This window comes from Daphnia magna, linkage group LG5 (assembly GCF_020631705.1).
Source record: "Daphnia magna isolate NIES linkage group LG5, ASM2063170v1.1, whole genome shotgun sequence".
NCBI lineage: Eukaryota > Metazoa > Arthropoda > Branchiopoda > Diplostraca > Daphniidae > Daphnia > Daphnia magna.
In genome coordinates, this window is record NC_059186.1 from 10,041,586 (window position 1) to 10,055,996 (window position 14,411).

At 41.9% G+C, this 14,411-nt stretch overlaps 4 protein-coding genes and 1 long non-coding RNA gene across 11 annotated transcripts; 1 reads left to right on the forward strand and 4 right to left on the reverse strand.

Moving 5' to 3' along the window:
- Positions 1 to 353: 353 nt before the first annotated feature.
- LOC116922725 (extensin) lies at positions 354 to 2,865 on the reverse strand. Of its 2 annotated transcripts, none has more exons than XM_032929111.2 (3): positions 2,734 to 2,865; positions 2,428 to 2,636; positions 354 to 2,344 (listed from the first exon to the last, which is right to left on the reverse strand). In XM_032929111.2, the coding sequence occupies exons 2-3, from the start codon at positions 2,449 to 2,451 to the stop codon at positions 656 to 658; spliced, it is 1,713 nt and encodes a 570-aa protein (XP_032785002.2). In that variant the 5' UTR covers positions 2,452 to 2,636; positions 2,734 to 2,865; the 3' UTR covers positions 354 to 655. The 2 variants fall into 2 exon arrangements, with proteins under 2 accessions (XP_032785002.2, XP_032785001.2); XM_032929110.2 differs by having other exon boundaries at positions 2,691 to 2,835.
- A 217-nt stretch (positions 2,866 to 3,082) lies between these two features.
- On the forward strand, positions 3,083 to 3,552 carry LOC123472500. Its single transcript, XR_006646944.1, has 2 exons — positions 3,083 to 3,261; positions 3,320 to 3,552. It is a non-coding gene; the product is annotated as an uncharacterized LOC123472500 (long non-coding RNA).
- Positions 3,534 to 5,661, reverse strand: LOC116923971 (extensin). The gene is made up of 2 exons (XM_032930500.2): positions 5,525 to 5,661; positions 3,534 to 5,449 (listed from the first exon to the last, which is right to left on the reverse strand). The coding sequence occupies exons 1-2, from the start codon at positions 5,546 to 5,548 to the stop codon at positions 3,743 to 3,745; spliced, it is 1,731 nt and encodes a 576-aa protein (XP_032786391.2). The 5' UTR covers positions 5,549 to 5,661; the 3' UTR covers positions 3,534 to 3,742.
- A 1,534-nt stretch (positions 5,662 to 7,195) lies between these two features.
- Positions 7,196 to 10,532, reverse strand: LOC116923742 (extensin). Of its 6 annotated transcripts, none has more exons than XM_032930268.2 (4): positions 10,429 to 10,532; positions 10,228 to 10,339; positions 8,982 to 9,384; positions 7,196 to 8,881 (listed from the first exon to the last, which is right to left on the reverse strand). In XM_032930268.2, the coding sequence occupies exons 3-4, from the start codon at positions 8,988 to 8,990 to the stop codon at positions 7,664 to 7,666; spliced, it is 1,227 nt and encodes a 408-aa protein (XP_032786159.2). In that variant the 5' UTR covers positions 8,991 to 9,384; positions 10,228 to 10,339; positions 10,429 to 10,532; the 3' UTR covers positions 7,196 to 7,663. The 6 variants fall into 6 exon arrangements, with proteins under 6 accessions (XP_032786159.2, XP_032786157.2, XP_045030023.1 ...); XM_032930266.2 differs by having other exon boundaries at positions 8,982 to 9,424; XM_045174088.1 differs by having other exon boundaries at positions 8,982 to 9,243; positions 9,307 to 9,424; positions 10,228 to 10,475.
- Positions 10,533 to 10,771: 239 nt separating this feature from the next.
- On the reverse strand, positions 10,772 to 13,927 carry LOC116923741 (proline-rich extensin-like protein EPR1). Its single transcript, XM_045173487.1, has 2 exons — positions 13,803 to 13,927; positions 10,772 to 13,396 (listed from the first exon to the last, which is right to left on the reverse strand). Exons 1-2 carry the CDS (start codon positions 13,824 to 13,826, stop codon positions 11,816 to 11,818), a joined length of 1,605 nt encoding a protein of 534 aa, XP_045029422.1. The 5' UTR covers positions 13,827 to 13,927; the 3' UTR covers positions 10,772 to 11,815.
- Positions 13,928 to 14,411: the final 484 nt, after the last annotated feature.

Below are 14,411 nucleotides of genomic sequence, written 5' to 3' on the forward strand. Positions count from 1 at the left end.
GACTGTTTGGGGCTTTCTAAGTTACGATGTATACATTTTGTTGCAAGGTAATTGAAAAACAAACACATTCTGCAAACGTTTCCTGTCGCCATTTTCCGTGCAGGTCAAGTCACTAATGTTTTTTTTTTCGAAACTAACTTTCTCCATTTAAAATGCCCAGACTATTGTGCATTTTCACGTCCTTACCTTATTTCCTGGAACTAACAATGACTATGCCCTGCAGTCTAACTACTATGTCGCTTTGTGCAAAACAATGGAGGAAGACACACGTCAAGACTGAAGCTTTCATGGCACTAAAATGACGTAACTTTTTGGTTACCCTACCCTTGATAACAGGAATGTAGAAAATGATCTTTGCTTTTTTGTTGTTGTTTATTTCTATTTCGAATGGTATAATGTTTAAGATAACAAGTGATCACACATAAATATTGGCGAAAGGGTGAAACCAAATAAAAAATTGTGTAATTGGAATTAAGAGAATTCGTGAAAAATACCATACAAGTAAGAATGAAAAACAATTACGTTTCCATGACAACAAGAGCCCGCTCTGTTTGATTTTGGAACGTAAAGATGTGCGAGAAAACCTCTTCCCTTTCTCCAAAAAAAAAAGACGAATACCTTTCACACGAGTTTGAAACGGGATAATGACAAAGATTTAACCCTTAAAATTCTGCTCGAAAAAGCCATTATTTTTGGGGAAAATGCCGAATTCAAAGAATCCTTCTTCGGGATCCTCGTGAATTCCTTGTCCTTTTTCCGATTGCCCGTGAAAAGGTGAAGGAATAAAATCTGGTTTGTTCGGTGGCGAAAAGAAACTGTCCTCCTGTGGCGATGGTAAATAAGCCAGCGGTTTCTCGGTGGTGGAATAAGTCGGTCTCGGTGAAAATTTGTTGTATACGTTCTGCGGTGGGGAGTAAGTGGTAGGAGCAGGAGCGTCTTGATAAGCTGGCGCAGGTGGATTAAACACCGGAGGAACAGCACCAGGAGGAATGTAAGGTGCTGGTCCCGCTGGACGTGATGGTTTCACGTTAGATGGCCTAGACGGGATTGGTTGTGGTGCGTTGTTAGTTGGCTGGGGAGGTCGGTAAACTACCGGTTCCACCGGTGGTTTATATGGTGTTTGCAATGGTGTAAAAGCAGGTTCCTCTTCGGCCACAGTTTCTTCATGTTTCTGTCCTTTATTTCGTTTGAGCTTTTTCATGAATTTTGAATAGAACGACTTCCTGTTGGGAGGTGGCGATTGGTCCGCTGTTTCGCTAGTATCTGGAGAATTTTCTTGAGGAGCTTGATTCAAAGCCACTGTGGGAAAAGCCTCTGGGCGAAACGACGCAGGTGAGGGCGAACTGTAAGTTGGTTCTGCCGGCCTGGTGTTGGCAGGTCTCGGCGGAGCTAACTGTGGTCCGCTGTTAACCGTTTGAGGTTGGCCATAACCACCAGCGTTTACTTGACCATTAACTGACTGATGTGAAACTGGCTGCAGTGGGTTGTTGGGAGATGGATTCTGAAAATAGTAAAAAGCTTCTGGTAGGGCAGAAAGGTTCTCCGAGGGTTTGTCATGGGGTTTAGTCGTTTGGTTTTCTAATTTTTCAGGCTGGTTGTGATGAGCTTTGTTTCGCCTCATCTTGTTCAACCATTTCGAATAGCGAGAACCAACATGAGTTGGAGTAGAATCCTCACCGGAATGGCTTCCATCATTCGATACAAGAGGCACATTCGTAAGAGGATCGTAGTTTGGAGTTTGCTGAGATGAAGGGACTTCTGGGTAAACCTGTGGCTTCGGCAAAGGTTTCTGGACGTTGTAGTCCACCTCTCCTACTTGCTGTTTGTAATCGGGGCTTGATGGCGGTGGTGGTGGTTGTTGCAGTGGTTTGTCAACCTGTTGACGCTGCTTGTAAGCTGCTACGAATGGCATCTTTGATTTCTTTTGCTGTTTAAGATACACAGCGTGCGATGGAATGTTGATCTGTTTAGATTGACTCGCTGGTGGTGGTGGTAAGATAATGTAAGAAGTGTCTTTCGGCTTCTTAACAGATTCCCACTGGTGTTGCGCTGCTTGGTGGTAAGTTGGTTGCGGTCGGTATTGTGAAGACACGTCTTCAATCATGTAATGTATCGGTATCTGTGAACCTTGTTGCTCTTTTGTAGGGGCAGATTCCGAATGTGATCTGGCTGGTACTTGAGACTTTCGGCGAAATTTGTTGAGCCATCTGAACGGTCGATGTCCTTCATTTTTCTGGCTTTGCTCCACTCGTGTAAAGTCAAGAAACTGATAGAGACTCGGGTCGTGTACGCCTTCATCAGCCATTGCTAGGGCCAGCACTGCCACCAGAACAGGAATTAAAAACTAAGGAACATTATCAAAAAAGAAATCTCACTTTAATTTAGTTAATTTTCTGACTTAAACCAACCAGAATTGAATGTGTGTACCTTTGAAACCTCTTGAAGGTTCATGTTGTGCGGGATTGTTTTGCTTGTAGTTGCTAGACTACACTAAAGTCCAAATCGAGAGAGGCTCACTGTCGGACAAGTAGAAGCCCAATGATGCTGCTTGTTATACTGCTTTGAGTCGATTGGCTTGAATTACTGAAATGTAATCCAGCTGCTGGCCATAGAGCACACAGACATCCAGCCTAGATCTATGGCAATCAATTGAAAATTGTAGTATCGTAATGACGAGGAAAAATGACTACCTTTTTTGCTTGTCTGGAGCAAACTCAGGAGGTGGTTTGATACCTGGACAGCAGAGTACGTAATGACGTTGAGAGTCCAGTGCTAGCGAATAAATGAGGAAATTGAAGGTATGGCAGCAAGGAGGGCAGATATTGGTTACTGTGATTCCAATGGACCGATTCAATATACCACCAATACGGAAATTGAATGCTTCATAACCATTCGCTTTAGCCGCTTCCATAGATGTGAAAAATAATTTGTTTTTTCCAAATTCGAGCTGAGAAAGCTTTTACCAATAATAAAAAGTGTCACAAGGAAACAAGGAAAAGAGGCTCTGGGAGCAATAATCTTTAAATAACCATAAGAATACATGGCAGTAGCCGGTAATTCACACACGGACGAAGAAAAAAGATATACTTTTCGCAGCTACCTCAGTTCTCAGTGACATTCTATTTACCATAATGGCAAAACAGCCAGAAAAACGTTGTGATAGTTTATTCAGACACCGCATTTGTTTCCAGCGGCTCCAGTAATGACCAGGTAGCTTCTCGTCCTCTCGGTACATTTAGGTCAACTGTATGGCTGCATAAGGTAAGAAAAATAGTTAATGAACAGTTTAACCGTTAAGAAAACTACAGGTTTTATTCAGGTGTTAACCGGAAACTGTTGGACAATGATCATAACTGACAGCTCCGCAATTTCAGGATGACAATCTTTTCGGCTCAATATATTTAGCAGGTTTGGTCTGAAACTACAACAACTGCAATGGGAACAATCAGTTCCTCGAACATGTGCCACTGTATCTCGACCCGTAAGCACAAGGGAAAATGAAATCGGAAGTAAACAGTTTAAACCTTTGCTAATAAATGAAACAACACCTTGTATTTTTCTTGTATCATCCTTTAACTATAAATGTAATATTAAATATCTCCCCATTCAATAGACTATAACAAGATACCAACCCACTGTGTAACACTTTGAAAATGAGAAACATTAGCAACTGTCCCGGTCACGGATGATTTGTAGTGCCTTTTATTCCAATCAGCATTTCAGGTTTTTTACATTTTACCTCTCAACATCTGTTGCAAGAACTCGTTAAACCGGGGAAAGCTTCCAGATTGAAAGAATTCTTCATTTTTGTGACTGGGATTGTAGGCTGACGCTCTGTCGTTTGTGGAAGGGTAACGAACATCTTTGTAGCCAAGGGGGAGCGATCAACTGATTCCATGAACGATGGAAAAGAGAAGGATGGAAAATTAGAATTCGGGAAACTAGGTGCATTGTACATTGATGCTGGAGGATTATAAGATTCAAGGTAAGGGGATTCATCGTAGGAAGGAAGAAAATAATCCGGTGCTTTGGTAGAGACTGGTGGATAATACGGGGCGGAATCGGGGCTTGGCGGATGTGGGAACGTGTATGAAATTTGCGTGTTTTTATTCTGTTCTGGCGAGTTATAAAATTCAGAGTAGGGAGAATCACTGTAAGACGGATGGAAATAATCCGGAGCCTCGGTGGAGGCAGCTGGATAATACGGGGCAGAATCGGACGGATGTGGAAAAGAATAAGAAATCTGAGTGTTTTTGTTCTGTTCTGTTGGATTGTAAGATTGAGAGTAGGAAGCATCGCCATAAGATGGAGGAAAATAATCTGGTGCCTCGGTGGAGGCAGATGGATAATACAATGCGGAATCGAGGCTTGGAGGATGTGGGAGAGCGTAAGGAACTGGCGTGTTTTGATGCTGTTGTAATGGAACGTAAGGCTCAGGAGTGTTTTCAGTCACTGCTGGAGGATTGTACGGTTCTGGGGTGCTTCTAGTCGGCACTGGAGGACTATACGCTTCATCATACTGAGCATAAGAAGGATGTGAGTAAACAGAGTGTTCTGTGGAGACTTGAGGAGCGTACGTTGTTGGAGGATCGTAGACTGGAACTTGTGATGAAGAAGGAAGGTAAGGAGCCTCTGTTTCACTGGCAATCGGAGGATCGTAGGCTGGGGGCGCTGGATTATAAACATGGGGACTGGGAGCTTCGGTGTAGGAAGGTGAAGAAGTCGTTTCGGTGTAGGCAGACGGAGAGTTTGTTGGAGCAAAGTAGTTTGGAGCCTCTGTATGTGTCGTTGCTGGTGGATCGTAAGACACTGCAACCGGAGCCTGTGCAGGAGAGTAAGGACCTGACGGATTGTGAACTTGCGCTGGAGGAATGTAAACTGACATAGGAAGACTAAGGTCTTCGAAATCTTCAGGACTTTGAGGGTAGGGAGCATTACTGTAAGAAGGAGGAGCATAAGTTGGAGCTTTCGTGGGGGCAGGAGAGACGTGTGCTAGAGGATCGTAGCTCAACGATTGCGGATTTGAATTTGGATTCTTGTTAGGAGGGTGAGAGGCCTGTGAATTATGCTGAGGAGAGTAAGATGCCTGTTGAAGAGAGTTAGGATTCTGCACGGCTGATTGAGAATAATGTGGGGCTAGATATGAAGCTGGTGGATTGTAAGGTGGAATTCTAAAATTGGTCGCTGGTGGGATGTATTGCGGTTTCGGAGGACGGTTATGGGTATAAGGCTGTCCGTAATGAGATTTCGGTCGTGAATTGGGCTTCGATGAAGCGTATTGCGTTTTAGTTCTCTTCAGTTTTCCTAGCCATTTCGTCGACCGTTTTCCGTCGTGATTGTGGTGCTCACATCGTGGGCTTCTTAATTCCCAACTTTCTGCAACGTCTTCCCCAATTTCCTCGGCGATTGTTACAGCAAGTATTACAGTGAACAATACGTAGGCGACCAACTAAGACAGATTTAATTTAAAACATTTTTTGGAATCGCTAAACATTATGTTATTTTTTCAAGGAGAACTGCATACCGTTGAAATTGCGTAATGTCTCATGATGAAGGTTTTTCTCTTTTACTATTTTGAAGCAAGATGTTGAAGTTAAAATGTCGAAAACATCACTGACTGCAAGAAGACTCACTGTCATCTTATATACTCCTGGTCGAAACTGGATTCTTCCAAAAGGACATCCCCACCACGTTAACGGCCTGTGCTTTTCTGAATTTATGATCCTAGTAGGATTTATGTTGTTTCGCACTAGTTATCCGTCACCTTTCTGTCGTTTTTAGTGTATTCATGGGGTAGTCGTTATAGGACATGATGTACATTTCTACAGAACTGTACTCAAGTAGTGAGTATGAAACTGCAGATGTTTATACCATGTCCCAACAACAAGGCCTCATCAAGGCAATTCATGTATGCATGAAGATTTTTGAATTATTTCCCGTTATAATGCAACGTTCAATCTTATTATTTACTATTTTAACTTATACTGTTCCAGCCATCATTGCAGGTTACTCTCCAATATGCATCCCAATTTGGAAGGGAAAAAACTGTTTGTCTTTTATTCTTTGAAATTTTGCAACTACAGGTAAACTCCATAGTTTTGAATTTGTCCAACCGGACGGCTGCTGGACATAATACTTCGTTAGATGCAGTAATACGGTATATACTCGAGCACACTAAGTGTATTTGTGTAGGTCACTAGGTACACCTGCAGTAGTTACGCTTGTTACTATATATTTCAAAGTGTGAAGAGTCAGCTACAACCGGATAATTACTGGTTTTCTTTTGAAGTTTTTCAGCCGAGATGGTTCCATATAGAAATTTATGGATAATAAGCTCGGTTGTTTAGCAATACAATAAATGCACCGTAGCTATTTAACTTTTTAAATCCAAGTATTCAAACCTTGTTTTTCTGGACTTTGTGATTAATCACCATGAACACACAACAACCGAATTATACTCACCTTTTTCTCCATATTTAGCAAAAGAGACGTGGCTGCTGGGTACATGAGATGGGCGGTCACTTGAATATTCATCCCATCAACTACACACAAAAATCAAAAGATGACAGTATATACAGCCCTTATTTCAAAACGCAGTAAAAGAGGTATCATTTATGAATCCACCGAATCTACTGTTAGTATTCCCGTTTCTATCTTCGCTTCAAAACTAAAAGAGACTTGATGATACGACCTAATTTTATTATGGCCAGCTTCCAAAGAAGATTGTTCGACTTTGTAACGTGAAAAAAAATAATAAGTCTGTTGATCTCATGATCTTGCTCATAAAGACTGCGCGTAAAATGTTCTAGTCACACGCTGATAAGCCAGGAAGTTCAGCGAAGCTTTCCCCAATTTGAAACTAATGCGTGTCGTTTTCACCACCAGCGGAGATGTCTTGACACCAATTGGATTGCAAGCGTTACGATTGACTATTCCACCTTTTAACAGGGACAAGTCCGCAACCCCTCGAGATGCCAGAATCTTCTAGCTATTACATAGTCATGGAATGATTTCAATGCTTGATTTATGGTGAAACCTTGCATCAAAGTGGATAGACCACGATGAAAGGCTCTCATTCAAGATCTTAATTATCGAATTCCAGTTTTACTATTTAGGCTGAAACTCACTACTTCGTTGCCCTGTGTTCCAAACAACATCCAAGACGCAAAAGTAAAAGATTTCTCCAAAGCTTTTGTTAACATTTCAACGATTTATTGTAACGAATTGACCAAATTTGGTACAAAGACAAACAACGCTAATCACATTCTTTTGTAAGCAATTATAGTTACCTTCCTGTTGACAGACATTGTGGAACATGTCATGAAGTCTATAATTTGCTCAACATTCCTCTGACATTTCACGATGATACATTATTCTTGAAATGGTTACCAATCCCACGGAAATATTTTCAAAACAAAAAAAAATAATAAAGAAACGCATTTTTTCAAATTATTTATACAGTACTGGAAGATTGATGGGAGCTCTTCACCTCGTTTAGATAACAAAATAAAACTGCAAAAAAAAAAAAAAATTGGATTGAAGTATTTTGCTCATTCAGCTCATCAGTTTAAAAAATAATCCATTTTGCGGAGGTGTGTGTGTGTGTCATCCTCTCGATTATGGCATCATTTTAACACAACGGGAAATATTACCATTCAATTGATTAACCCTTATAATTCTGTTCGAAGAAACTGCTCGTTTTCGGGAAAATGCCAAGTTGAAAGAATCCGAAATCAGAATCTTCGTTTGTGTCTGGCGCGTTTTCTGATTGCTTGTAAAAATTACTTGAGGGATCAAAAAGCGAAGGGAAGTCAGACTCGTTTGGTGGCGAAAATTTGCCATCGTCGTCGTAGTTAGATGAACCTGTTGAACCGGTAACAGAAGGTTCAACTGCTGAAAGATCGTCGCTCGTATCATCTGAGTACGAAGGTTTTTTAGGATTATATTCAGTTTGCTTTGGAGGATCATCTTCTAATTGCGACGAGCTGTAAGCCGATGATGGAGGCTTGTAAACAGGAGTTTCTGGAAGTTTTTCTGCTGATTGTTGATAACGATTACCCGTCAACTCGGCTTTGATGAAAACTGGCGTCACGATCGGCTTTGGTTCAGCTGGTTCATACGGTTTGACTGATCCATAAGTCGGAGTAGGCAGTTCGACATGTGCTGAATGCGGTACGTTGTAGACAGATGTTAGTGGAAGATCGTCGGATGGTTTGCGATCATCTTCGTGACTGTCGTCGAGATCCGGCGAACCATAAGAAGCTGGTTGATGATTTACCTGAACTTGACCATACGAAGGTGCTGGTGGACTGTAAGTCACTTCTGGTTTAGCGGGCGCAGGCTGGCTGTAAGTTGCTACTGGCTGAGGGTAAACAGGCTGTGGTGGATTGTAGACGGGGTTTACAGGCGGACTTGGTGCCGGCTTAGGGTAAACAGGACTAGGTCGATTGTAAACGATCTGCGGAGGGCTTGCGTACGTGGGAGGTCCATAACTCGATTTGGGGGGATGGCTGTAAGTAGGACCTGGCCGGCTGTACGCAACCGGTTGAGGTGGGTGGTAAGCTGGAGTTTGATAATTTGCCTGCGGTGGAGGATGTACTGGTTTCGGGTGTCCATAAGTTTGGCTTGGCGGGCCGACAGGATGTGGTGGACCATAAACGTGTGGAGGCGGTCCATACTGAGGTTTCTTCGGTTGATGATGTGCTTTTGGTGGACCGTACTGAGATTTTGGTCGTTTAAATTTGCCAAATAGTTTCTTTGGACGATGTTCCTCGCCATGACCGTCACGAGCTTCTATCAATTCTTTCGCATTATCCAATCTGCGTTCGGCAATTGATAGGGCTAAGAGACTGAGCAACGTCAGCATCACTGGAATAAACACCTGAAAATGTCAGGAAAATCAAAATTGTTACTTGTGTGGTCCTCGAAATCCCTTGCAAAACTTGGGTCAACAATGATAAACACAATTAAATGTTTACTACCTTGCACATGATTCTTCTTTGACTGTATCTATTTTCTTGCAACAATGAGATGCAATATATTTAAGACAAGCTCAAGAAACTCACTGACATGATATGAACATACTGACGCCGTCTTATATCCAGGTGAGGCAGGTACCGCTTTCTCCTAATCTCTTCCAGTCACGTGATTAGTCATTCATCTTGGCTCACGCCGTCGATCGCTCATCATCTTCAGTTTTGCTCTACTTACTCATCCGTCAGTTTATATGTAACTCGATCAATTCTTTTGGAATATGTCCAAAAAGTTTTTCATTTCTATTATGAATACGGAAGTCAGATCACTTACGGTCGTAAAACAAATTCCAGTTTCTTCAACATTTTATCAAAGATGCGTATGTAGATGCTCTGATTCCATCACGTTTGGCTGGAAAATATGGCGTCGAGATTTGGAAAGTTAATCACACCTTAGGCATGTGGAATTTACGGAGCACAAATAGACGATAGATTATCGATGAAGAGTTATTGAATATTGTATAAACTTTTCTTTTGCATCAATTCACTTAACAATCTTAGGCGAATTTTCCGTTACACATTTTTTGAGATCTTGTTTCTAAGATTAGGTACACAAAAAATGGACAATTCTATGATAGACTCTTTGGCATTTGCGTCATGTAAAGTTGGAAGAACGCCATTTTGTATGTTTTTTTTTAGTATTGTGTTTTTTGTTTCAAAGATCAACACATCTGAATCTACTTTCTACATAATTAGTTTTGTGTGCACGAATAAATATTTAAAGGAAAAAAAATACATCTGCCCGAAAGGAAGTTAATGGAGATGCTAATTTAATTGATGTCGTGTACCCAATTGCCCTCCTTTAAACTTTTCTTCGAATTTAGACTTACTGCAATGTACCGCGTTCCTTTTCCACACCCAGCGTATAGGCAGATCTCTTTCGTTCACAGCCTGTGGTACTTTTTTTTCTAAAAATATATATCCTATTGATAAGGGAAGCAATTGGCTCATGTTTACCAGCAACGCAAAAACATAGAAACAGTTGCAGGCAGGTAACACAAATCATAGGCTCAATGCTTTAAGAACGAGGCCAGTAAAACAGGCCCTGACAAGATCACGACAAAATGGACTCGCCTAACAGTAATGACGAGATTGCAAGATGTAAGTATTTACTGATCATGACAAGCATTTATCAAGTATCACGTATTGCTTGCGGGAATTTTACTTTGATTCTGGGTTCTGTCAATGTACTTACTAATGTTTTTAGCTGCCAGCAGAGCAGCAGCTGATAGGCCATTGGGAATTTTGGCCGGCAGCCGGGAAAGTACAAAAGGTATCTGTTCTTTTGAATATACCCTGTAAACAGCCTGGAAAAAGTTGTACGTTTTAAAACTATCTTATAGTTGGAAACCGTCAGTTGGGCAAAATAACTTAGTAAAAATTTTTTTAACTTCACATATGCAAAAAAGACGATTTCACTTCAGCTTTCTGTGCGACTAGATGTTTTGGTCCTGCACCACCACCACTCTCAGAAGAACTGATTTGAAAAAGCAATTTTTGTAAAATAGCTGATGAAAAATTCTCAAGGACATTTTTTGCTTACCCATTCCGTGAACTGAACATTTCTCACAAAATCACCTGGAGTAAAAAAAACAAAACATGGCGGTTGTGGTCGACGAAAATGAAAACCAACCTGCCGGCCGCCCTCCTCTCCCCACCACCCATTCCACCCGGAAAAAAATGTAAGGCTAAGAAAGGGTAGAAGAGAGAACAAATAATTAAAGACGATTGACAACGTATACTGGATTACTTTGCTTTTATTGAGAGCAAGTAGAAATGAACGTGATAACAATAACAAACAATCAATAACAAAATTGTTGGGTGTTTCAATATAGGGACGGTCGTGAATTAATAACTGGTGCATTTTATTATTCATAATTTATAAAAAATTTTTAAATTAAACTGCTAAATATAGTCGAGCTGGCTCTGGCTTGAAACCATAGAGAAGCACTTGACGCATTGTCGAGATGAATATCTTAATTGGTAAATGGTTGTTTAGAGACCAATCCCGTATGAAAACATTTTCCTTTTTTTTGCTTCTTTTGTGATACTACTGCCAGACATTCGTGGGAATTAAATTGCCATCGAACACCTAGCCTTTCTAACCTCTGTAATTCTGAAGAAAGAAACTATTACTTCTTGGGAAAATACCGAACTCGAAGAATCCAGTGTCCGGGTCTTCTTGATTTCTCTCAGATTTTTTGAATTCATTGTAAAAAAGTGGATGTGTTTCATCTTCAATATCTGTCGAAAACGGGCTATCGGGGAAATTTAACGGAGCTTCATTTTTGATCGGGGTAACTGGAGAGCTTGTTGTAGAGTTTGTTGCTTCCGTAGGAAAGAAAGAATCCTGGGCAGGAACAACATTGTGACTCAGAGGCTTCGGCGTCGATTGAGGAGCTTCAGTGTGGGCTGGTTGTTGAAGTTCTTGAACGGGATGTGGTTGGTCAAAAGCTGTTTCTTCTTGACTATAAGAAGGCTCTGATGGAATGTAATCCAGTGAGGGCTGTGGTGGATTATTTTTAACCAATGCTGTGTAGTATGGTAGTTGAGGGTTATTCACTGGTCCCTGTTGATTGTAAAACGATTGCAATGGATTGTTAGGAACAGGTGGTCGATTGTTGATCGGATTTGAGTGACCAAAAGGTGATGGTTCTGGATGATTTGGAATAGCCTCATGTTGAGCATAAAATGGTTGCGGAAGATCATTGTTGACCTGTTCACTGTGGCCAGATAGTGGTTGGCTGTTCTCAAATTTCTGGTGGCTGTGAGGTGGTTGAGGGCTATGGGGAGGCTGTGGACTGTTTGCAAATTCTTGGTGGCTGTGGGGTGGTTGAGGGTGTCTGAGGGCTGTGGGGTGGCGGAGGGCTGTTTGCAAATTCTTGGTGGCTGTGGGCTGGCTGAGGGCTGTGGGGTTGCGGAGGACTGTTTGCAAATTCTTGGTGGCTGTGGGCTGGCTGAGGACTGTGGGGTGGCTGAGGACTGTTTGCAAATTCCTGGTGGCTGTGGGCTGGCTGAGGGTTGTGGGGTGTCTGAGGGCTGTGGGGTGGTGGAGGGCTGTTTACAAATTCCTGGTGGCTGTGGGCTGGCTGATGGCTGTGGGGTTGCGGAGGATTGTTTGCAAATTCTTGGTGGCTGTGGGCTGGCTGAGGACTGTTTGCAAATTCCTGGTGGCCGTGGGGTGGCTGAGGTGGGTTATCAATATCCTGCTCTCCAAGACCTTGTGGTGAGTTATTGGTTGGTTCATGATGGCCGTAAGATGGTTGCGGCTGGTTAACTGGTTCTGGTTGGCTGTAAGACAACTGCAACGGATTGTTATTCACCAATTCGACCAATTCTTCATAATTTGATAGCGGTGAATTATTCCCTGGCTCCGTATGGCTAAAAGGCAGTTGCCCTGGATTATTTTCAACAGGTGATTGGTAAACTGATGGATTGACCGGCTCTGATGGAATGTAGTCTAGACTGTGCTGTTGTGGCTCTTCGTTCACTGGGGCTCTGTAATCTTGCACTGATGGGTCATTCACCGGTTCTGGATGACTAAAAGCAAATTGCGGTTGGTTATTGTTGATTGTTTCTTTGTAATCCTTTAGTGGTGTGATGATCGCAGGTTCTGAGTGACTATAAGGCTCCTGTTGGTTGTTGGTAACTGGTGGTACGTAAACAGCCGGTGCTGGATTAACAGGATGCGATGGAACGTAATCCTTAATAGGCTGTGATGAAGGTTGGATGTTAACCTGGTTTCTATAATCTTCTGTTTCAGAATGAACAGGTGCATTCACAGGCCCAGACGGCCCAAAAAGAGGTTGTGTTGGGTTATTATTAACCGGTGGGTTCACGGGTTGCGAGGGAATGTAATTCGAAGGTGGCTGTGCCGGGTTACTGTTCCCCGGTTCCTGGTACACCGGTGCAGGCAGATTGTTCTGAGGTTCTGGTTTGCTAAAAGACGGATGCGACGGGTTGCCGGCGGGTGTTCTGTAAACTGCTTGATGCTGATTGTACGGAGATGGAATTGGAAAATAGTTTGCCTGTGTTGGCCGTGCAGCTGATGGGACGTAAGATGGTTGTGCGTTGTATTGAGATTTATAAGGAGTTGGATTTTCATAATAATTGACTTGCGGCGGAGTGTAATGGGTCGTGACTGGTGCACTGTATTGTGGCTTAGGTGCATTGAAATAAGCTTTCGGTTTTCCGTAGTGAGATTTGGAAGGCTTTGGTCGCTTGAATTTTTCCAGCCATTTCGATTGACGATAGCCAATGTATTGTCCTTGCTCGCCATGCGTCACCAGTTGTTCTGCCTTAACATCCATTCTGTTGTTAGCGAGCGCCATGGCTAACAGCGTTAGCAAAACAGGACCCACGAACTATATAAGAAGCATAAGTTTAGTTATGTTTTGCTGTCGAAAGAAAATTTTAAAATAGTAATAACTATGGAACATGGGGAAATGAGACACAAGGAAAGAGAATTGGATTGCATATTTGAGTTGTACACTTCGCTCCCCATCCATTTGAAGTATAGTACTCTGGGGAGTCTGATTTAATTTTGACTTTTCACAAAAAAACAAATGTGCTGTTTAGCGGGGAGAGGAAGGGTGAGGTATGAAACGAAACAGGCATAATTTTTTTATCTCCCCTCCTCTTTCATGGCAGTTGAAGTAGGTAGGGAAAGAAACAAAAATCTTAATAACCAGAGATGTTACAATGCGCCAAAATGACTAAGAATTTGCATTTGCAAATTCCCTTGTAAAATATTAAAATTAGAGGATTTACCTTGAAAAGTCCTTGAAGCCTCATATTTGATTTGTCTTGTGAATAAATTGTGAAACAAAAACTATTGAAGAGACTATGTTGAAGTCGAACTGGAGAAGCTTACTGATACAATAGTGAACACAATGTTAACGTCTTATATAGTATTTCGGAGGGTGGGCTTCGCTTTCACAAAGCAGCTCATCTAACCCCGTCACGTGACCATATGGTGAGAAAAAATAATTTTTACCCGCAAATAGACACATATTCGCGTGCACTACTTATCCCTCTGTCGTTTTTCTATAGTTTTCCTTTGATGCCCCAGACGGTAAAAAAAAACCACCATTCCAGTAGAGAAAAAGAGAAGAAGAAAACAGCAATGTGGGAGAGTGCTGGAAAAATATTGTTCAATTTTTTTCCCGTTGATATTTGCAGAGGGAGGGCTGTTTTTTTTTTTTTCAGCATTTGTGTTGTAATAACAATAATTCGTTATAGCCTAGTATCCCGGTATCGACCCAAAAAGTGGTCAACAGACAAGCTCACGGAAAAAACCCTGCAGCTGCCACAACATTTCATTTGTTAAGAAGTTGATGTTCCATTCCGGATTTCCTTGCGTCGAGCTAGAGGACAAAA

Bases quoted from the DNA above. Each gene is read 5' to 3' on its own strand.
- LOC116923741 (XM_045173487.1), bottom strand. From the start codon at position 13,826: ATGAGGCTTCAAGGACTTTTCAAG. The intron at 13,397-13,802 runs GTAAATCCTCTA...CTTCTTATATAG, and splicing joins GGCTTCAAGGACTTTTCAAG to TTCGTGGGTCCTGTTTTGCT.
- LOC116923971 (XM_032930500.2), bottom strand. From the start codon at position 5,548: ATGAGACATTACGCAATTTCAACG. The intron at 5,450-5,524 runs GTATGCAGTTCT...AATCTGTCTTAG, and splicing joins GACATTACGCAATTTCAACG to TTGGTCGCCTACGTATTGTT.
- LOC116922725 (XM_032929111.2), bottom strand. From the start codon at position 2,451: ATGAACCTTCAAGAGGTTTCAAAG. The intron at 2,345-2,427 runs GTACACACATTC...AATGTTCCTTAG, and splicing joins ACCTTCAAGAGGTTTCAAAG to TTTTTAATTCCTGTTCTGGT.